The 23,160-nt window shown below is 36.9% G+C and overlaps 2 protein-coding genes across 2 annotated transcripts; both read right to left on the reverse strand.

Annotated features, from left to right (window-relative positions):
* Positions 1 to 661: 661 nt before the first annotated feature.
* LOC118437676 (2-hydroxy-palmitic acid dioxygenase mpo1-like) lies at positions 662 to 4,259 on the reverse strand. The gene is made up of 4 exons (XM_035856935.1): positions 3,616 to 4,259; positions 2,808 to 2,937; positions 1,869 to 1,936; positions 662 to 909 (listed from the first exon to the last, which is right to left on the reverse strand). The coding sequence occupies exons 1-4, from the start codon at positions 3,750 to 3,752 to the stop codon at positions 765 to 767; spliced, it is 480 nt and encodes a 159-aa protein (XP_035712828.1). The 5' UTR covers positions 3,753 to 4,259; the 3' UTR covers positions 662 to 764.
* A 7,462-nt stretch (positions 4,260 to 11,721) lies between these two features.
* LOC110856257 (2-hydroxy-palmitic acid dioxygenase mpo1) lies at positions 11,722 to 22,752 on the reverse strand. Its single transcript, XM_022104730.2, has 5 exons — positions 22,469 to 22,752; positions 17,824 to 18,032; positions 12,809 to 12,947; positions 12,429 to 12,496; positions 11,722 to 11,993 (listed from the first exon to the last, which is right to left on the reverse strand). The coding sequence occupies exons 1-5, from the start codon at positions 22,493 to 22,495 to the stop codon at positions 11,849 to 11,851; spliced, it is 588 nt and encodes a 195-aa protein (XP_021960422.1). The 5' UTR covers positions 22,496 to 22,752; the 3' UTR covers positions 11,722 to 11,848.
* Positions 22,753 to 23,160: the final 408 nt, after the last annotated feature.

Below are 23,160 nucleotides of genomic sequence, written 5' to 3' on the forward strand. Positions count from 1 at the left end.
ACTCTAGTTTTACATAATACACTAATTGTTGCATTAAGTAGCATCAATCCTTCGTATTACTAGGCTCAAAATTCTAAAAATATTTACAATCCCTTACACTTGCTACTTCCCAGTGGAGGTCGCCTCTACAGCCCCTCCAGTTAATTTTTGTTCATATTTCACTTCATATTATTTCATGAGAAAGCAGTAAGGATCTCTGGTCCAAATTTCAGCTTTCTATGTTAATTTCTAAAAATCGGTATGGGTCACTCCATGGGGTCGCTCTAGATAAAAATTTTACCAATTTCATGTCGTATTCTTCCATTAGGACCCATAAGCAACCTCTTCACCAAATTTGAGCACGATATGACGATTTTGAAAAAGACGTATGGGTCACCCTCTAGGGTCACTCAAGATGAAAATTTTTCCAACTTGAACTCATTTTTATCTATTAGGAGCCATTAGCAACCTCTGTGCCAAATGGACGTAGTTTTCATAGGATTCGGACAGATAAAATAAATTCGTGGGCATGTAAAATTTTTGCAATTTGTGATAGAAATTTACATATTCGTAAATTGTAAACATTTTGGAATTTTTGTTGATTAAAAGAAATTATTTCGCAATTAATTTCGATTAATTTTAAGGATTAATTCAATAATTTTGTAATTGTCTTTATTCTGATGAATTATTAATGTAGAACAATTTGGCACGATTTAAATACTTTTTATACATAAATAATTAAACCATTTAGGAATTTATGGATTTTAGCGTGGACATAATTCCCACTATTTCTTGCCCTTCTTTCCGGAAGTAGTGGCCTTTTTTAACTTGGCGATTTCGGCTTCAACGCGAATCCACATTTTTTTCTGGAAATCTTTCCTGTACCCGAAAAAGAACAGAACTTCGAGCAGAACGAAAAGTGGGGCCATCCTGCGAAAAATATGGTTAATTCAAAATATGAATTTTACAAATTTTTTATTTAATTTGATCAACAACATTCGCGTGTATCAAATTATTTGCACATTTTTATTACGCTTTAAACCTAACATTCAGGACAGATTTTTCGTGCGAAATGAGAGATTATTCGCTTTCTATAAAATTACCTCCGCAGTACTCCGCACTAAATTACTTGAATTTCACAACAAAGTACAGGTAAATGAGAGTATTTCTTCAAATAAAGTACAAAATGTTACATAAGTTTCTTATTCTCGTTCTTTTTTTCGCGAAAAATCTCATTTGAGTACTTAGCTTCACACCAAAACTTTGTACCACTGGGAATAAAAATATCTATAATTTGAACGCCAATAATAAAAACGAGAATAGATAGAAATATCACAAATAAAATAGATTTCCAAAAATCACCTTTCGTTGTTAAATTTACAGAAAAAACTGCTAAGTACTCATATATTTAGCTCCGTATAAATCTTTTTAAACTCCATTTTTATGTATATTTCTTCAATCCGATAATTTTGGTTAAACAAGTTGAAAAAAATTAAGCATCGATTAATTAACCTGTTTAATCTTCGAGTACATTTGCAACCTGATTTTCCTTCGTAATTTTCGAAAGTCGACTAAATCTACCCGATTTAGACTCTGACTCGATACATTAGAAACACTCCTAGAACTATTTATTGACCACGCTTAAATTATCAATGTCACACTTTCTAACAATCGCTGACAATTTCACATTATCCAAAACGGTATCGAGTTTTCTAATCTATCATTTTTTTTTACATATAAACGCCCTAGAAATGTCTGGCTAATTACTTTACAATTAAAATTCTAAAGATGTACATATTAAACTACGGCGTAATTTGACAATAATATTTACAAACTCTAGATTACAAAGTAGTCTTTCACGTGAATTTCGTGATTATTTTAAGACGTACACGAAGGCTTGCATCATGTTACCCAGTAAGGCTGGAGCCCTCCCTTCGAATGCGCCATGACCAATAAACTGTAGTAAAAAACAATATATATATTTATAAATTTTAATCTTTCAAATGAAAAAATTTACAACCTTATTTTTTCAAGATTTACATAAATCACAGTAATCAATGATTGGCTTAAGTTTTTTAATCGTCAATGTCCAAAATTTACATATTTTTGCAGAAATGCGATGAATTTATGATTCAAATTTCCAGAAATTTGGATGATCTGGTAAGCTAAAATAAATTTTAAAAAAACTTCGCAAAAAAGTGTTGGTTTGAACTAATAATAATTATATTAACTATTTTAACTAGTTTAACTAGTTTAACTTCCACTTAACTTTAAATATTGAATCACATTTGATAAGGTTTACGATTTATCATTGCATGAAAAATTGTTCAGATGAGAAGAAACCTATATTATAGAATTACGACATAAGTATCGTAAAATTATCGAAACAAACGTGAAACCTTGACTAATTCTAATTTGTAAACTTAATAAATGTTACGCGAATATGCATCAAATTTAGTTTATAGGGTAGGCTAAAAGAATCTCGTGGGGTAGATTGGCTTAATGAAGACTTGATTGATACAAAATTACCTCGTTAAAAAAATACTTAATTTGGTACACTGTAAATAAATTGGTAATAAAATCGTCACCACATATGTGGCACCACCGAACGGAAGCTATAATTTATGTGAACCTCAAATTTTACACATTCTGGTTTGAAATTCTGGTTAAGATGTGGTATAAAATTTTGAATCATCTCAAAATTTTAGGTACCATTCGGTGACAAATCTTTGCCAATGTAGTAGAGTCACATGGTGACGATTTTGTTACCAACTGACCTATTTTGATTTTAAATAAACTGCATTTTCATAAATCAGACGAAAACTGACCTGCGCAATCCAGCAGAGAACATGCAAAACGGCCGCGACCTGCCACGCGGGGTGTCCCCAGGTCGCCTGCGCGCCGAGGTAAAAGCGATGCGCGGTGACCAGACTGACCAAAACTAGAAGAGCACCAAGACTTCCAAGAGGACCAAATTTGATGGGTTAAATCAATTGAAATTATATATACCCATTTGCATTATATACCTGAAACATGGAGGCAATTCACGCAGTCGTTGGAAAATTTCCCAAAATAATTTTTAAAACTTGATGAATAAGTTTAGAAAAATGTGTAAATGTGTAAGCTAATTTTTCTTTGAAATATTTGTACAATTTTGTAAAAGTTTACGAATTGTGCACTGTAAATGGATAGATTTTTAGATTTATTTGAAATTTCAGTTTTCTTATTATTATACGTTCTGCACGAATCCATGTGTACAAAATAAAACTTCGCTTCATCTTTACGTCGTCTTACGCGAATGTCATTTTTATAAAATTATCAAGATCGGCGTCTGCTAATGCAAATCACTGTTTTTGTTAACTCACCTTAGAAAATATAATATAAAAAATGCGCTCTTGATACGATCAAGGTTACAAAAATTTGCGAACTAATTTTCGTTTTAAAGATAAGAATTTGTAAAATTTTGTAAAAATTTATAAGTTTACGGATTTTACGGAATTTACAAAGTTACCAAGGCCTGCGTGAATTGCTCAAGATTATCATGACTTAAATACAATTTTTTATTCCAATTTTTCTTGCATCCTAGTTTCAATATTTTCGATTTTCTAGTCCAAAAAATTGTACAATTTTACTCACTTTTTGTCCATCATGATGTAAACCCCGGCATAAAAGAGAGCCGTGATCAGGGTAATATTTGGCGGATGGAGGGGATTTTCCGGAATAAATGGCACCTGCGGCGGAATATATTCCGACAGGACGAACGCTGACCACATAATTGGCCATACGCAGCCGATATGGATCAACTTGATGAGCGTTGAATGGTGGTACGACGCGTAGAAGGTGAACTGAATTAAAAATCAATTTACTTAGGTTTTGGTAAAATTGAAAATTTTGGAAAAAATTTTGATTCATGTACAAAATAAAGCGAGGTTCAGTAAATTTTGACAGTAAATTTGCTTTCGCAATCTTTGCAAATTTATAAATTTACTGGGTCACGCATGCACATCTCCGCAGATCTCCTGCTTAACATGTATAAAGCAATTATCCAAGTTTTATCTAGTTTTTTTCTTAGTGAGGCAAATACCTAACAACGAAAAAATTACTAAGTATGCATTTGACCCACCCCAAAAAAGTGACCATCTGCGATATCTCAGTCATTTTTCAACCGATTTTGATGAAATTTTTTATTTACAAAAATTACTTTAATCCGAAAAATTTAATTTCAACCAAAACATTCACTTTAAACCAAAAAGCTTAGTTTAAACCCAAAAATGCATTTTAAATTTTTGCCAATAATTTTTTGCAAAATCCAACGCCAATTGATATTTTTTTTGTCAAATTTAATGAAGTAAATCAGTCTAAGGCAGTGTGTGCAAAAAAGTAGCCTTTTTACTTTTTCTACATGTCTTTTTGTCTTTTTCAATGCCCTTTTGCCTTTTTACGTGCCTTTTTGATGCCTTTTTGATGCCTTTTTGCCCTGTTTGATGCGTTTTTGCTCGATTTTTGACTATTGAACCCGATTTATTGTCGTTTAAAACGTGTTAAAGAAATTGAAGAATCTGCAATATGTTTTAAAAATTGTATTGAAGGGTACTGACTTTCATCAATACTTCGAATTAGTTTAATACTTTTCCCTAGATATCTTCAGACATCGCCATCAGCTCATTTAATCAAATTTTGACTCTAAAGGTCATATTTGCGAAAAGTTAAAAACGCAATGAATCACTTTCACTTTAATTTTATCACGGGGTTTTCGTCTCATCTCACCCCAAATTAACAAAAGGGCAAAAAGGCACAGATTTTTGTGGGGCAAAAAGGCAAAGAGGCAGGCAAAAAGGCACTGCCTGCCTTTTTGCTCTGCACACACTGGTAGCAAATGCAAAATTGCCAGGTTCAATGAAAAAATTGCACAAAAATTGGATATGCACTGATTTTTAAAAAATTTGGAGTGATAAAATAAAATTGATTTGTAGAAATGCAAAACATTTGAAAATTTATGTAGAAATTTACATATTCATAAGTTATAAACATTTAGGAAACATTTGCTGATAAAAAAATATACTTCACGATTAATTTCGATTAAATATTACGTGATTGCTTGAATAATTTTGTAATTTTCTTTATTCTCATGAATTATTAATGTCTATAGGACAATTTGGCACGATTTAAATACTTTCAATGCATAAATAATTCAACCATCTAAGAATTTATTGATCAGAGTATAAGCTGTGTTCGCAGAGTTGGTACGAAAATAATCACAAAGTATCGCAAAAAGCTGACTACGCAAGAGTCGCACAAGAAAGGTCCCTAACTTAAAGAAACGCAGAAAATCGCAGAAAAGGTCCGTAAGAATGGGAGAGAGAGAGAACGGACTACAAATAGTACACTTCCTCCAGTTCCTTTCCTGGAGGAAGTGTACCTAGAATCGAGGCAACGTTCCCACGTTGCGCGGCGAGCGAAACCCGCTGGCGTAAAAAGTTAACGGCGTTGGACTGTCCAGTTGCGGCGGCGATCCTCTGGCCAACTTGGAGGATGAAGGCCAGTCCCTCTTGGCCCCAAACTCCCGTGGTCTCCATGGCAACGGGGACAAAAATGTATCGATCCATGAGGAAAGCGTACCTCTTCCTCTTGCGGTCCTCTGCCTTGCTGGCGGCAGCGCCCTGATGGTGCACGGTGTCTGGGAGGTAGCTGGGGGCGAATGTGTCCGCGCAGGTGAAGTCCCAGACAAGGGACCTCCCCCGCGACCAAGGGACAAGTGTCATCCCGTCGGGACGCTTGCCGTCCGTAGTGGAGCACCCCGCGGGCTCCCTGATGCAGGGTACTTCGGCAGACCGGAGGGCTCTTGCGATGACGTCGTTGGCGGCCTCATGGCGGGACCCTTACTTCGGCGGCAGGAGAGGCCGTGGTAGCCTCTGGAGGTGACCTGCGCCCCGCACGGGCACTTGTGGGGCTCGCAGATATCGCAGCCTAGGCGGAGGGCGATTGCGACCCGAAAGGTCTCGTTGGGGAGAAGGGTGCCCAGTTGTGGAGAGGGGAGGGCGTTGAGCCACACCCCGGCGTATTTGTCACGGAGGGAACGTAGACGGGCAGTATCCTCCGGGATCACTGCCAATTCGGAGAGTTTGGACAAAGTGTTGTCCAGTATGGGGCGTTCCCACGCCGATTGAATCCCTCTGACGGTTTCGAGTGGAAGGTCGGTGAGGTCAAGGTCGGTCCACCGCTGCACACCCTCTGCCATGGCGATGTCGGTGCCATGGAGGTGGTCCGGAAGGAGACGTTCTACATGGGGCAGGACGCTGTGGACCGACGCTAAAAAGCACGGAATCGCCACATCCACAGCGTGCCTGAGCCCCAGGCCGCCTTCCTTCACGGGTAGGGAGGACTGCATCCAAGCAGCCTCCGAGAGAGTGCAGTTGAGGATCCCTTCCAGGGCGTCCTTCAGAGTAGCGTCGTAGTGGGCGAGGGCGTCCAACTTTCTCCACGACGGTGCGCAGCGGAGAAAGTAAATCAGCCGGGGGATGGAGATGGACGCCCTCAGGAGGAAAAAGGCCGAATGAGCCGAGAGATCGAGGAGTCGTTGGGAGAAAGTGGCCAATTGCTGCGTCTTCGTGGCCAGAACCACCCCCAGGGCTTCTTTAGTTAAGGGGGCGCCCAGCAGCATCGCAGAATCAGGGGACATCAGCTGAATCCCGGGGGCAACTTGTTGGAATTGGAGCAGGATGTCGATGGCGGCCTCCCGCTCCGCCCCCAGAATCCCGACTTCACATTTGTCGTGGTTGAGGTGAAGGCCCACCTCACCACTCATCCTAGCAATGGTTGCCAGGGCCGCCAAAGCCTTCTCGGGAGAGTCACCAATGGCCCCATCGTCGAGGTACCATAAGTTTAGTTCCGTTTCCATGGCTTCGACGATGGGGTGGATTACGAGGGAGAAGAGGGCGGGGCCTAAGGGGTCGCCCTGATGGCACCCAAGGAGGGAAGGGATGGGGATGGTCCCGTAGAAAAGCGACGAGGGGCTTTCGTAGCACTGCGCCACAAAAGGAAAGATGGAGGGAAAGTGGTCGCGGACGGCGTGGAGTAGCGTGTCCCGCCGAATTTCATTGAAGGCGTTCCTGAAGTCGATTTTCAGGAACGCTTTTGGGGAGGTGTGGTCGTGGCCGTAAAAAATTCGGGCTGCGTGGGCGCCAATCTCCGCCCCGCCTTTGATGCCCACCCCCAATTGGTGGGGGGAAAAATGCTTGATTAACTGAGGGGTAATCCTTCCCACAATGATCTTCGCGGCAAGGCGCCGCCACGTATTACCCACAGCGATGGGTCGAATCCCGCCCGACTTCTTCTTCAGGGCAGTGAGGGAAGCTCCGTAAAAGAGGGGGCAAAAAGTTGAGGGGACACCACCGTTGAGGACCTTGTTGAGGAAGGTCCGCATCGCTTCGGCGAGTTGGTCGCCCCCTTCTCCTTGACTGCACCCCAGGAGATCCTTCAAGATCTGGGGCCTCATTCCGTCCAGTCCCCCCGCGGACCCTGGCGGAAAAGAGGAAATTGCCCGAAGCAACTCTTCGTCTAAAACCGGGGCAATGACAGGATCCTCAAGTGGTGGAGGAAAATCGACTGGTTGTGGGTGGGCGGGATGTTTTGTGAGAAGGGCGGCGAGGGTCTCATCGTCGGACGGAGCGATGGTGTCATCTGAGCATGCGAGGCGAATTGCTCCCCGAATGTCACCATCGGCAAACTTGGCCTCCACCTTTTTCGCCGTCATGTCGAGTGGGGGTTTTTTAGAAGGTGGGCGTGGTGGGAGGGGCCGAGGGATGGAGAAGCCGCCCACCCACCCCGCGGTATGATCCTTGACCCAGGTTGTCAAATTCTTGATGCGATCAGACTTCTGGGGGACTGGGAGTGTTGCATAAGGAAAGAGGAGCAACTTTCCCCAGCTTTCTTCGTCGTCCGACTCGGACACTTGCTCCAAAATCTTGGCGAGACACTGCGCCACAGACCTTCTTGCACCGCGGGGGACTCTTCGCAAAGTGGGCGTGGTGGTCTTGAGGCGGGCGAGAATTTCTCCCCAATCGTAGCGTTGTTGTTGTTGTTGAGGTGAAGGTGGAGGTGCATCCACCCACTGGATACCCTCAAAACAGTTGTGGAGGCCACCCCTGGCTCCAACGCGACGGGTGATGGTGTCGGGGAAAAACTGTTTTATGTATTTCCCAATGGTGGACTCCGAGACTCCGCCCTCCCCGCTCTGGGCGACGTAAACAGCGTAGCGGGCAAAGACGTCTGCTTTCTTCAGACGGATTGGAGGGTGATTGTTGGGGTCGACAACAACAAAAGAATTACGAACCCAGTCCTGGGCGGAAGAAATGGTGTCTTTTTTGGTAACACCAGGGGACGTGGGGGAAACGGATGATCGGCAAGGTCGGGGGACAATGAGTGACGTGTCGGAAACAGAGGGGGGATCGGCGTCGCAAATCGTGGCTGACGTCGCCCCGTCACTCGAGGAAGGCTCATCACCGCCTAATCCGCTGGCGGAAAGGGGGATTCCGATGATGGATTTGCGTGGTCGGCCGCGGGGGCGAGGTGCAGGTGTGGAGACATCCCGCGGGGGTTGTGACAAGGGGGGATCGGCGTTTTTTTGTGGCGTGGACATTCTCTGTGAGGGGCCTTGAGGGCGAAGAGAGACCAATTAGTCCCACCCAAGGAAACAAAAATAATTAGTTTCCCGTCACTCCAGTAAAATTAAAATTAAAATTTCAGAAATCTCGCCTGAACAAGGCATTTAAAATGCGTGAGAGAGGCCAACCCCAGCAGAAGACGGTCACTCAAACTCCGTGCCGCTTCTGGGGGTGCAGGGACCTCCCCCCTACACGAGCTGAGTCGTGGGAACTCCTTCCAGAACCAAAAACGAGAGAAAACCGAGCCTTGACAACGGTTGCTAAGGGGAGGCGGGGCTTGCTCCGTGTTGGGAAGAACGGAGCCCACTAAAACTACCCCAAAGTTTCCAAAACAGGTTCCCCCCCAACGAAAGACACTTCACTACCCACTGGGGGTCTAAAGGACTGGTTGGGAAGAAAAATTTAAAATGGGGGTGGCCCTGGTCGTCAGATTTTTTTAAAAACTAAAAATATTATAAATGGAGGAGAAGTGACGTGTTCTCCTCTCGAGCGCGCTCTCTCTCTCTAAGAATTTATGATTTTTAGCATAGACACAAATAATCAATTATTTCTTGCCCTTCTTTCCGGAAGTGGTCGACTTTTTCAACTTGGCGATTTCAGCTTCCACGCGAATCCACATTTTTTCTGGAAATCTTTCCTGTACCCGAAAAAGAACAGAACTTCGAGCAGAACGAGAAGTGGAGCCATCCTGCGAAAAAAAAGTAATTAACGCAAGCTTCCATGACGCGCCGCCTACGTCACAACCCTATATTTTTAATTAATTCTCAGCAACTAGGACGAATTTCGAAATTCTGGTCGACGATATTATAGAGCATCCCGTGGTCGTTGTACTCGAGCAGAAATCAAACATTTTGGTAGCTTGAGAATAGCTGGATGCCACAAATAGTTCAAATTCCATAAGAACCCATGCTAATCATCAGGCAAAATTGGCTTATCCATATCGATCAATTTTAAATGCAAATTTTTAAGCAGCTAATTATCAACAATAGCGGTGTACAGAATTTTGAAATTCGATTTCCAAGTCTCGAAAAATTAGTTTGAAATTTATGAATATTGCTGTGTATTTATGTATGTAAAAGTATGGGAAATCTTGTGATGAGTCGAGTCCTTCCACCTGAAGGAAGTACTGGATCCGCGATTACATTACCCGAATGAGCCGAATTATCCTATTATTTTACACCACTTATTTTTATTTTGGCGTTCAAATTATTCAATTTCGTATGATTTCTACGACGAAATAAAAAAACTGGTGGTAAATAATAAACTAAGTCGGTTCATTCGGCTAATATAATTCAAAGTCCAAACGGGGATGCAAATTTCGCGCAGTTTGAATTACTCAATGATTTTTTGAGACGACTACGTCATGGAGGCTAGCCTTAATTCAAAATATTAAAAAAAAATATTATTTTTGTTTTTTACGCTTTACACTAAAACTTTTTACTAATAGAATAATTTGTGCCCAAAGGTACTTGCATCTAAAATTTGCTAAATCAATAGCGATCCTTTCCAGAAATCATTTTTCGCTGTTAAATTTACACAAGAAAAAACTTGAAACTTTGTTCGATTTCGGAAAACGGGGGAAAATCCCTGAAAACGGGAGAAAATCCCAGAAAATTCGTATTTTGATCAAAATTACACTTGATATATTCACGACGTCTAAGTAATTTGTAATATTTTTTATCTTTGATATGGAAATTGTTTGAACGTTTAAAGAATTTCGTGTTAAATTTTTTATAATAATTTTTGCTAAATCCGACGTCAGTGATAATTTTTCTGCAAAATTTAACAAATTCAATGGATTTAAGATTGCAAGAAATCTTTGTTTGTTGAACAAATTGCACAAAAAATAGATATGCCCCCATTTTTTAAAATTCGGAGAGATAAAGTGAAAATTAATTTGCGGAAATGTAAAAATTTTTGAAATTTTCGCTGGAAATTTACGTATTCATAAGTTATAAACATTTAGGAATTTTAGCTAATTAAAAAATATACTTGACGATTAATTTCGATTAAATATTACGCGATTGCTTGAGTAATTTTGTAATTTTCTTTATTCTCATGAATTTTTAATGTATATAGGACAATTTGGCACGATTTAAATACTTTTTATACATAAATAATTAAACCATTTAAGAATTTTGTGGTTTTTAGCATAGACACAAATAATCCCTTATTTCCTGCCCTTCTTTCCGGAAGTGGTCGCCTTTTTTAACTTGGCGATTTCAGCTTCGACGCGAATCGACATTTTTTTCCCGAAAAAGAACAGAACTTCGAGCAGAACGAAAAGTACGAAAAAATGTAATTATATGTATTATATAAGTATAATATTTTTTGTCTTTGTTGACAAAATTGTTGATAAAATTGTTTCAACATTAAGGTATTTCTGTTTTGTAAATTTGTTCATGATCCCACGCCAATAATTCGTTTTTATGAAATTTAAATAAAGTTATTTAATTTTTAGGTAAAACAGAGATATATTGGAGTTTAGGTTTATTGCGACTGATCTTATTTCGTTTCCAAAATTTGTATTTTGGTAAAATTGCAATTTGCCATTTGCGATGGTTACAAACTCTAATTTGTAACATTTTGTTGTTTTTGATATAGAAATTGTTTAAATATTTTGATTATTTGAAGAAAGGAATATGAGTCTCTGACTGAACATAATTTTCCGTGATCCTACTCCAATAATTATCTTTCTCGAAAATTTAACTGAACCTATTTAATCCTAAGAAGATAAATGGAAAGTCGTTTTCATGGAAGGAAATAAAAAATAAAAATTAATTCGAGGAAATGTAAAAGTTTTGTAAGTTATAAAAGAAGCACATTTCCAACTGATCGGATTTTGACTTTCTTTATTACCCAATTATTCGACCGGTTTCAGCATTATTTCAGCAGGCGTCTTGTTTTTTTTTTAGAAATATTGTGATTTTTGTTAATTGTATTACATGTTTTCTGCTTGTCTTTAACTAAAACTTTGTTCAAATTTACGTATATGTTCGTAAGTTGTAAACATTTTGGATCTCCTGTTAATTAACTAATTTTATTTCGCGATTCATTTCGATTAAATTTTAAGCGATTATTTTGATAATTTTGTAATCATCTTTATTCTCATGAATTATTAATTTAGAACAATTTGGCACAATTTAAATACTTAAATAAGTACACCATTTCATAATTTATGGATTTTAGCGTAGACATATTTCCCACTATTTTTTCCCGTTCCTTCCAGATGTGGTTGCCCTTTTTAACTTGGCGATTTCAGCTTCGACGCGAATCCACATTTTTTTCTGGAAATCTTTCCTATACCCGAAAAAGAACATAACTTCGAGCAGAACAAAAAGTGGAGCCATCCTGAAGAGAAAAAAGAAATGTAATTAATTCAAAATATTAATTTTATAAATTTACATATTTTTATCAAATTCGAGTGCAACAAATCTTTTTTATATTTTTACTCTTACACTAAACCTGTGTACTTCTTGTTGGAATTGAATATTATAAACGTCGATGATAGCAATACCGACGTATCTATTTTGCAATGGAGATAGGGGATCTTTTTCAAAAATCATTTTTCGCTGTTAAACCCTGCATAAATTTTTTAGTCTCCATTTCTTTAATTTAAAAAAATTTTGGTTGAACAGTTTGAAAAAATGAAAAGTAAATTTTAACCCGTTTAATTTTCGAGTAAATTTACAACCTGATTTTTCGTCGTAATATTTACAACTTTAGGATTACAAAGTTTACGGTGACGTGGCTGTAACTTGAATTGCGTGTTTTTTTACTACTTACACGAAGGCTTGCATCATGTTATCCAGTAAGGCTGGAGCCCTCCCTTCGAATGCGCCATGACCGATAAACTGTAGTAAAGAAAGAAAAGAAAGAACGTATATCTTTATGAATTTTGAATCATGTAAATGTGATTCAACGCCAATATTCATTTTTTTGTAAAATTTAAGAAATTCAATAAAATTCAGGTAAATTAAGCGTGATTCAACGACAATATTCATTTTTGTGTAAAATTTAAGAGATTCAATTAATTTCAGGTAAATTTTTTGTACATTTCGGTGACAAATCTTTACCAAAGTGGTAAAGATTTTCGGTGACGATTTTGTTACTAACTTACATATTTTGAGTGTAATTGAATTTTCATAAGTCAGACCAAAACAGACCTGCGCAATCCAGCAGAGAACATGCAAAACGGCCGCGACCTGCCAAGCGGGGTGTCCCCAGGTCGCCTGCGCGCCGAGATAAAAGCGATGCGCGGTGACCAGACTGACGAAAACTAGAAGAGCGCCAAGGCTTCCGGCCCTGACAAATTTTATATGTTAAATCAATTGAAATTATGTACCTATTTGCATTATATAACTGAAACACAGAGGCAATTCACGCAGTTATTGGTAAAGTTCGTAAAATAATTTTTAAAACTTTTACGAAATAAGAAAACGGCCTTGATCTGAGGATGAGCAAGTTTAGAAAAATGTGTAAGCTAATTTTTCTTTGAAATATTTGTAAAATTTTGTAAAATTTTATGGATTTTATTTGGTTTAAATTTCAGCTTTCAAATGCTCAATCCACATATGCATTTATAACTAAAAAATTGTACTTCTCATCTTCACGTCCTCTTAGAACTATCGATTTTCTAGAATTATCAACATCGGCGTCTGATAATGCAAATCACTGTTAACTCACATTGGGAAATATAATAGAATAAAGCGCATTTGATTTGATGCTAGTAAGATTACAAAAATTTGTGAACTAATTTTCCCTTGAAATACGAATTTTGTAAAATTTTATAAAAGTTTCAAAGTTTATGAATTTTACGGAATTTACAAAGTTACCACCCGACTCGCCAGGTACACTCTTAAAGCAGTCGAAAATAGGTCGGCGGCTACGGCTGACAGTTGGGAATTTTGCCAACTTTCAACCGATTACCAGCCGACGGTATATTTATGCTCGGCATGGAGTTGGTAGCAATGACATAAATTAGATTCTCTGCCGTCGGCGACCCAACTGCGGCACGAGGTGGAGATCAATAGGAGTTGGGTTGAAAATAATATATGGGCACTACAAGACTCCGGGCCGTAGGTGAGCCGACTCTGGGTATTCCACGCCATCTATCCTACATCAGGTTTCCCAGTTGGAACCCGGCATTTTTATACATAACTGGCAGCATGCTATTCATTGATCTCGTCTCCAATTTCTAATTTTAAAATGGACGTTGTAAAAGCCAAAAAATACGCAGTCATTTTATTTCCAGAGGAGGAGAATGCAGTTGATATTATTTCGTCCGTATGGGTTCTCCCATCCATGACCTCAGATCCGATCAAAGTAGAAAAACCTTGTCGATATCCCCCTCCAAAAGTTCGTGGAGCGAAACTTGCAAAATTAGTGAAAGGACATATTCCTCCATCATCAGACTGGCTGGTACTTTCTTGTCGAATATTAGAGGAGTATGGTAATAATCTTGTACAAATTTGCAATATAATTATTGTGTCTAATAATGATTACTCAAATTTCACGGTCTTAATTTCTTATATATTCCATTTTAGATGACTACCTGGAGGCACGAGCAGCTTCTGTAAGGGCTGAAGTAACTTCAAATCTTGAATCCGAAGTGATTGAGGATACGGATGGTCGACGCCAACGTAGAAAACAAAAAGTTAAGGCAAAGCGGACAAACTTAAAGACGGCAATAAAATTCAAGAAGCGAGATGACAGCTCAAGCGAAGAATCAAATACCATTGAAGAAATTAATGAACCTTTGACCACGCCAAAGCTTGTGTTGGTTGGAACTAGCAGCAGGCAAAATCATCACCACCCACGTAATAACTCTTAGTACATTTTTTAGTATAATTATTCATGTCACTAAATTGTAAATAAATAAATTATTTCATCCACCCAGAGAACCAACCAGAGAACACAGCATCAAATGATTTGCTCGATACCACGGGCTTATCTAGTGGCACAATTGAAATTCCATACCATTGTGAATTTGTGGAGTCCAATAATAAATCTTCAACTCAAAACAACACTGCTGAGGCAGCTGCAATCAATCCCGCTGATGCTACACTTTCTCTTATTTCGAACCTCGAAGTGAACCTTAACAGGGACGGACAGCCAACCAACAACACTATTACAGACATCGTAGCTTTGATTAATAAATATCAAGTGGAAAATCGAAGCAAGTGAACCTAAATTTATAAATATACCGAAGTAATTAATTGAGAATTCTTTTGTCTACAGGATTTCAGGAGGTTGTGATCAATAAGTTAATTAATTTAACCAACTTATTGAAGACCACTAGGGTTGGTGCTACCAATAAAAGTATCGTTTCCTTGATTGGAGCACCGTCCCTCCCCCTAACCTCAAAGGAGGATCTAAATTTGATGAATGTGTGGCTCAAAGTTGATAGAAATAGAGAAGCATTAGTAAGTGAGATACTCGAATTCCTTGAAATTTTGCAAATATGAAATTTAATTTAATTAATATGAAATTCTAGGTAAACAACCTCAGTTTGGAAGGAGGGGACAGTGTGTCAGCGGTCACTTCTAGCGTTTTAGCAGAACTTTTCGAAAACAAATTCGCAATTACAGTAAGTTTCACCGGTCTAGGGACCAAAGCTGTGTGTGGAATAAAAGGCTCACCAATATACAAAGTTCTTATTGGTAAGTAAATACAACTATTTTTTAAAAGTATGTACTTACCAAAATTTAGCCTTAAATGACACTTTGATCAATTAGATGCGGTCAGAGGAAATGAAGGGTTCGAGACAGCAACTGTGAATCAAATAAAGGAGGCTACTAAAAATTGGCTGCGTAACGCCAGCGACCGCGGAGGAGGACGTGCGGCACGACAGCGCCGAGACGCAGAATAATGAGCTTCCCATCAATAAGGACCGAACGTCGCCGCCGGCGGTCAGAAACTGCTCACCTTTTAGAATCAATCAGGTGCTCAGATGTAAATACCGTTTACGAAAATGCGAAAGTTGAAGATACCGGCAATAATATTACCACTATTAATGACATAGAATTAGTTAGTTTATCTTCTCCCGCAACTCTAAATCTTAACACTGGTATTACGTTTGAAACTTCTGAATTAGTACAAATAACTGAGGAAAATGACGAAATTAAGTTACCTGAAAATTCAGTAAATTTAACTGATCGACTTAGACTTTGGTCTACCACTCATAACATCACACAAATGTGTTTGGGACAATTAATTCAAATTTTAAATCCACATGTAAATTTTATTTTACCGACTGATCCACGGACACTTATGAAAACTCCGAGATTTGTAAATATAGATAAGGTTAGCGGTGGCGAGTTTGCATATTTTGGAATTAAGACTGGGATAGTACGACGATTAAAACACACCTTGAGTGAATGCAACTTTCCGTTAGTGCAAAAAATGCAAAGTCAATCTAAGTTACCAATACTTTCTATATCGGTCGGAATTGACGGACTTCCAATCAGTAATAGTAATACAAAGTCTTTTTGGCCAATAATAGGCATCTTAGATCAAGTAAAGGAGTCCACCCCCTTCATTATTGAACTGTTTTATGGAAATTCTAAACCAACAGATTCTTTATTTTTGGAAAAATTTGTGAACGATGCGTCAGAGTTAGAAATGTCAGGAATAGTTTATGAAGAACAGAATTATAATTTTAAAATTTCTTGTATTATAGCTGACGCACCAGCGCGTAGTTTTCTGAAAGGCTGTAAACAACACAACAGTTACAATTCGTGCGAAAGATGTGTACAAGAGGGGGAGTGGCTTGGCAGGGTAATTTTTAGAAAAACAGATTGTGTGAAGAGAACTGACAACAGTTTTAGAGAAAAGACCGATTCCGATCATCATACGCATGATAGTGTACTTTTAAAATTAAGAATTGATTTAGTATCTCAAGTTGTCCTTGACCATATGCACTTGGTGTTTTTAGGCATCATGAAAAAATTGCTTTGTGTATGGGTCAAGGGAAAATTACCGCATAGACTTAGTTCCAAACAGGTTTTGACCCTTTCTCAAAAACTTTTAAAATTAAGACCCTTTATTCCACGAGATTTCCAGCGCAAACCTAGAGCCTTATCTGAGTTAGCTCACTATAAAGCTACAGAATATCGTTTGTTTTTATTATATACTGGGATCGTTGTATTAGGGGAGTCACTACAAGAAAACAAATTTAAGAATTTTCTGAAATTGCATGCTTCAATGTTCATTTTATTATCAAACTATGCATGCGATAGGTCGTGGAATGGCGTTGCCAGGTCCCTTCTTATTCAATTTGTTGAGGAACTAGAAGTGTTGTATGGGCCTGAATTCATGATTTATAATATTCATTCACTGGTACACATTGTTGATGATGCTATGAATTATGGGAATTTGTCACAAATCAGCGCATTCCCTTTTGAAAGTTACATGCAAAAAATAAAGAGAATGTTAAAGGGAAAAACTTATCAACTTAACCAAGTAGCTAAGCGTGTCGCAGAAGCGGAAGCAATCCTAGTTGACACTTTGGCCAAGCAGTGTACAGGACTTGTAATGTTTTCAAATTATAAATATGATAATTGTTTTCGCTTAAAGAATGGAAAATTCGTCATTCAGAAAAATTTCGACGGATTCCAGTGTTCTGATTTTTACGAGGTTCAGCCAATTTGTAGATTTATAGAATATCCTTTTAATAGTTTGTTGGTTGGTATATTTATTGCAAAAATTACAGACAATACCTTCAAAGTTAATTCTGATGATATATCTATGAAATGTATATTACTACCTTATAAGAAAAATTACTTATGTTTGCCATTGCTGCATACAATAAAATAAATTTTTGGAAATCTCATTTTTTTTACTTTGTTTCAATCGGCATATATATTTCACCAACCATGTCCCATACTCTTGCCGACCGATTATAGGTGAATATTTCGATTCTATGCCGAGTCAGAAAAGATCCGGCTCGCTGCAGGCAGCCGTTGATGAAAAGAGTGCGGCCGAGCGGCCAAATCGGGCACTTAGCCGATTATTTCTGCCGGACGCTGGCCGCCTGCGGTAAGACTAACTTGGCGAGTCGGGCAAGGCCTGCGTGAATTGCTTCAATTTTTCTTGCATCCTTAACCCTTCATAATTTTAGTAATGCCAAACAATTGTACAATGAAGTCTGCACAATTTACAAAGTTTACGCGATACTCACTTTTTGTCCATCATGATGTAAACCCCGGCATAAAAGAGGGCCGTGATCAGGGTAATATTTGGCGGATGGAGGGGATTTTCCGGAATAAATGGCACCTGCAGCGGTATATATTCCGACAGGACGAAGGCTGACCACAAAATTGGCCACACGCAGCCGATATGGATCAACTTGTTGAGCGTCGAATGGTGGTACGACGCGTAGAAGGTGAACTGAAATCGAAATAAAAATCAGTCAAAAAATAAATTTGTTAAAAATAACAATAAAGTTGTAAATTAGAAAAAATTTGGATTTACGAAATAAAGCGAGGTTCTTTACAACATCAACTTTTCCTTTGTAATCTTCGCAAACTTATAAATTTACTGGGTTACACATGCAGGTCTCCTGCTTAACATGTATAAAGTAATGATCCAATTTTTGTATAGTTTCTATATTTATCTATAACAATTACTTTAATCGGAAAAATTTACTTTCATCAACCAAAAAATTCACTTTGAACCACAAAACTTAATTTAAACCAAACAAATTACTATAATAAAAAAAATACTTGAATCCGTCCGCTACTGTTGAAAATAGAGACTTAGAGATTTTTTGTATTTTTACTTGTACTATACTGTGACTACAGTACAATACAAAAATTAGTACAAAATTCAAAAGACCTAGAGAATTTCCATTATATTGTACTATGAAAAATTGTATTGTAAAACTCCGCGAAATAGATGCGTCAAAAATTGAGACAAATCAACTCATGATATACGAAATGAACCCCCTCCCACAAAGTGTGTATAAAATGTTCAAAACTACAAATTCGACATTTTTGACCTTTGACCTCGTTTACAACAGTCACCAGGCTGATGTAAGTCGAAATGATAGTGATTTATGAACTCCCCGCCTCAAACTAAACACGACTGCAACGGTCCAAATAAAAATTCAACATTTTTGACCTTTGACGTGGTCACGGGGTCTTCGTATGTTAAAACTGTATCGATTTCTGAAATTCTCGCCCAAGCCGAAGTCTAAAACATTCGACACTTAAATTTTGACCTTTGACCTCGTCCTCTCGGTCATGGGTTGGTCGGAGGTCAAAAGTATTGACGACAATGAATTCTCGGTGAAATTTCCTTTAAAATGACACCGCATATGAAAATTAAAGTAGAACTTTGCGTTTACTTCATGCCAAGGTGACCTTGACCTTGACCTCAGGGAGTCCATTTTCGAAATCGACCTAGGGTCAAAAATTAGTAGCGAAATAGCGAAAACGGCGTTAGATTATATTGAAGCGTTCAAGAGATATCCTACTTGCCAACGCTTGATTTTCCACAGTAGTACAAACTGAGCCCGTGTTTCAATTTGTCTACTGTAGACTGTAGAATTAGTACAAAAAGCTGATGACGTCATCATCTAGAGTCCACAGTACAGTCTACAGTCAGAGTACAAGGAATCTCTAACTCTCTAATGTCTAAAAATGGTCAGTGTAACGAAATAAATTGAAAATTTAGCAGAAGTTCGTATTTCCGTAGTGTTAATCTTTAACGTCGATTTAAATACAAACATAATTTCACAATAGAAAGACTTGTGAATTAGATGACAAAGAGATTTTCCTCAAAGGTCTGAATTTATAGAAATTTGTTTTTACTGAAGTTCTTTAAATCAACTAATTTTCCATTGCAATCTTACAAACTTATAAATTTACTGGGTTACGCAGAACTCCTGCTTAACATGTATTAAGTAACGATCCAATTTTTGTCTAATTTTTCTATTTACAAAAATATTTTTAAACTAAAATTCATTTTGTTTTATATGCACTTTAATCCAAAAATTACTTTACGTAACCCTGAATTTTTGGCAATTTTAAAAATTGTGTTGGTCCACCGTGTTACAGTTCAACGTCAATTTAAGTACGAAAATTATTTATCAGTGGAATAAAAAATTATTAGATAGTGACGAAGACGTTCGTCAATCCGGCATTAGAGTAAATTTCAATCGTTAATGTGAAGTAAGTCACTCTCATTTTGGTGAAAAAAATACACATTGTTACACTGTTAGAAATCCGGTATAGTATGGCAAGTATTGATTTCTCGGTATTAAAGTTGCTACCGCTTGGTATTCAAATTTTACCGGTAAAAGTTGCTACCGATATGATATTCTAATTCATAATAATGCTTTTCATGTAACGATCCAATTTTTGTCCATGTTTTTTTTTATTCTAAAAAATATTTTTAATCAAACAATTTATGTTAATCTAAAAAACTTGCTTTAATCTTGTTGTAATTTTGAAATTTTTAAAAAATTGTGTCGGGCAACCGTATGAAAATTCAGCAGAAATTGATATGTTTAAATAAATTTCTGCTGTTAGCTTAAAAATCTTTCTAAATGTTAAACTTTAACGTCAATTTAACAATGAATAATATTTTAGCAAAATAAAGAGTGATTAGATGACGCTGTGGTCTCCTTAATTGACACTATAGCAAATTGAAACAATTAATTTGCAGTAATTCACGCACATTTTTGGTGAGAATTGTTTATATTATTTTTCAGATTGTTGCAAAATACGCCAAGAGGCACTTCCTAAGTTTAAAATAGGTTTGTGTTCCGACTTTCCTTCGTAAACTTTGCTATTTACTTAATAAAGCATGAAATTCATTACATTACGTGACAAGTCAAAATTAGTTGGTAACAAATCATTACCGCTTCAAATAAAATGGCAAAGATTTTAACCTTTTGAGGGGTAGTTTATGATCACTTTTTAAAATAAAAATATAGATGGGAACTTATTTTCGAAATTTTATAAAAGACTTGAGAGACGTGAGTCTGAAAAATTTTTAAATTATATGTATACAGTAAAGTTTTGTAAAAATGGAAACTAATTTCCCACTTGTGACGAATTTATTAGGAAAAAAATTATATTTTCTTAATTTTCGAAAAACTTTTGTTATACTTTAAGACCGATGTGGGTTTATTTAGACTTAATTTGATCTTATCAAGTATTTAGATTTTGTGCCATGTTCTTGCTAATTTTTTACACGATATTTTTTTTTGCGGATAGAGAGAGGGCAGATTTCTGTGAAGTGTTGAAAAATTGAAGGAGGAAATTATGATGTTACTTCTTAAAATAAAAATATGGATGGGAACTTATTTTCGAAATTTTATGAAAGACTTGAGAAATGTGAGTCTCAAAAATATTAAAATTCTACGTATGCAGTAAAATTGTGTAAAAATGGAAACTTGTGACGAATTTATTAGGAAAAAAATTTATATTTTCTTAGTTTGCGTAAAACTATTTTGTTATACTTTGAGACCGATGTGGGTTTATTTAAATTAAATTTGATCTTATGAACTATTTAGATTTTGTGCCATGCTCCTGCTAATTCTTTAAAAAATATTTTTTTGTGGGGCAAGATTTCTGTGAACTGTTGAAAAATTGAAGGAGGAAATTATGATGTTACTTTTTAAAATAAAAATATGGATGGGAACTTATTTGCGAAATTTTATGAAAGACTTGAGAAATGTGAGTCTCAAAAATTTTTAAATTCTTTCTGGGTATGAAATAAATTTTGGTAAAAATGAGAACTCATTTTCCCATTTATAAAGTTATTAGGAATAAGTTTATATTTTCTTTTGCAAAAAATTAACATATTGTTATATTCTCCGCGAAACGGAAATTTGACATCTTCGGGTTAGAAATTGATTAACACGTGGTAACGATTTTATTACCAACTTTATTTTGAGTTTATATATCGGCAACAAAATCCCGGAGTGAAGGTACATACACGCTTCATTCGAACACGCTGAATTCACGCCAAGTTTGTAACTTCGTAAAATTACGAAATTTAGCAGCATGATAAATTTGAGGATGAAGTTTTTATAAAATTGTTAACTCCAGTGTTTGGCAATCGATAAATTTTGAAAATTAGTTTACCAGCTTTCGTACAAATTAGTTAAAATTTGAACTACTCCCACTTTAAAACAAAGAAATCTGAATAAACCGATTTTGCAGTCAACTAATCAAAAAACTCTATATCAACGTTTTACCCATTCAAATATTGAATTAATAATAGAAAAAACTGATAAATTATAGTATGATTTATGAACGACATAATTTAAACAGCTAATAAATATTCTTTACACTTACTACTTAATTAATTGATATGCATCGAGTAGTAACTTGGTAAAATCGATGAATTACAATCCGAAAAATTTTAAAAGATTGGGAAGGAACGTGAGACTAAAATTTCATGATTAATTTACATACATCGAGTATATTTTTTTGGTTTGCAACTTTGTTAAAGCTTGCTCCCCTCAGTATTAAATAAACTTTTTCAAGTAATAATTAGCTAATTAAAAGGTGAGAGGTTTGGAAAGGGATATTGTTTTAATAAAATATTTTTTTGTAAAATAGGTACTCAAAACAATTTTAAACCTCGCATCTCTACTTTTATAAAAGTCTCAAAGTTTGCACGGTTACAAAACTTTACGTGTTTTATTTAATGCCTACTCTTCCAAACCTGTGTAACCTTTTCAAGTAAATAAGCTAATTAAAAGGTGCACAACAGAGGATCGTGTTTTCATAAAGCGTATAAAACCTTGCATCTTCATTTCTAATTTTGTAAAATTTTCATAACTTACACGGTTACAAAACTTTAAATACCTGCTCTTCCAAATCTGTGATTCCCATTTTTCCTGTTCCCGTAAACACACCAACAAATTCCTGTCCAGTAAGTAAATTCCTCTCTCTGCACGACTTGCTTCTCGACTACCTGACTATTAAACTATATACAATTTAATAAAAATGATTTCATCCACTGACCAAAAGTCAACAACTATTAAGATAACTACACATTTAACTCTTCAATTAAATAAATTTGGGTTCGTGACTTTAACTATCGTTTGGACAAATGTCGATCGATACATAAATCTGAGGATGAAATCCACTCGAGATTATTTTCACTGGTCACACGGCTGATCAGGCAGGCAATTCATACGTAGCAAAATATTTAGCATGGTTGAGTTATAAAATAATACCCAACCAGTTTTTTACCGCATGGTGGTGGAGATAGATATGGTCAATTTTGTTGAATATGTTGGGAACAATGCGTAAAGGATGTGATGGATTTTCAGGAAATTTTGAAAACCAAAATTTTAATTGAAATGGAAACGTCACGTTGTTTTAACGTGTAAATGTGAGCTTCTTCAAAGTGATAACATGCTTTCTGCACGGCCTTTTGTGACGTAACATTGAATGCAATACATTTCTGGCAGTGCACGTGTACGTAAATAAATGTCTACTGAAAGCATGAACATGAAAAATGTGTGACATTTACATTGACATTTAACTGTGTG

This window comes from Folsomia candida, unplaced genomic scaffold, assembly GCF_002217175.1.
Source record: "Folsomia candida strain VU population unplaced genomic scaffold, ASM221717v1 Fcan01_Sc015, whole genome shotgun sequence".
NCBI classification, from domain to species: Eukaryota; Metazoa; Arthropoda; class Collembola; order Entomobryomorpha; family Isotomidae; genus Folsomia; species Folsomia candida.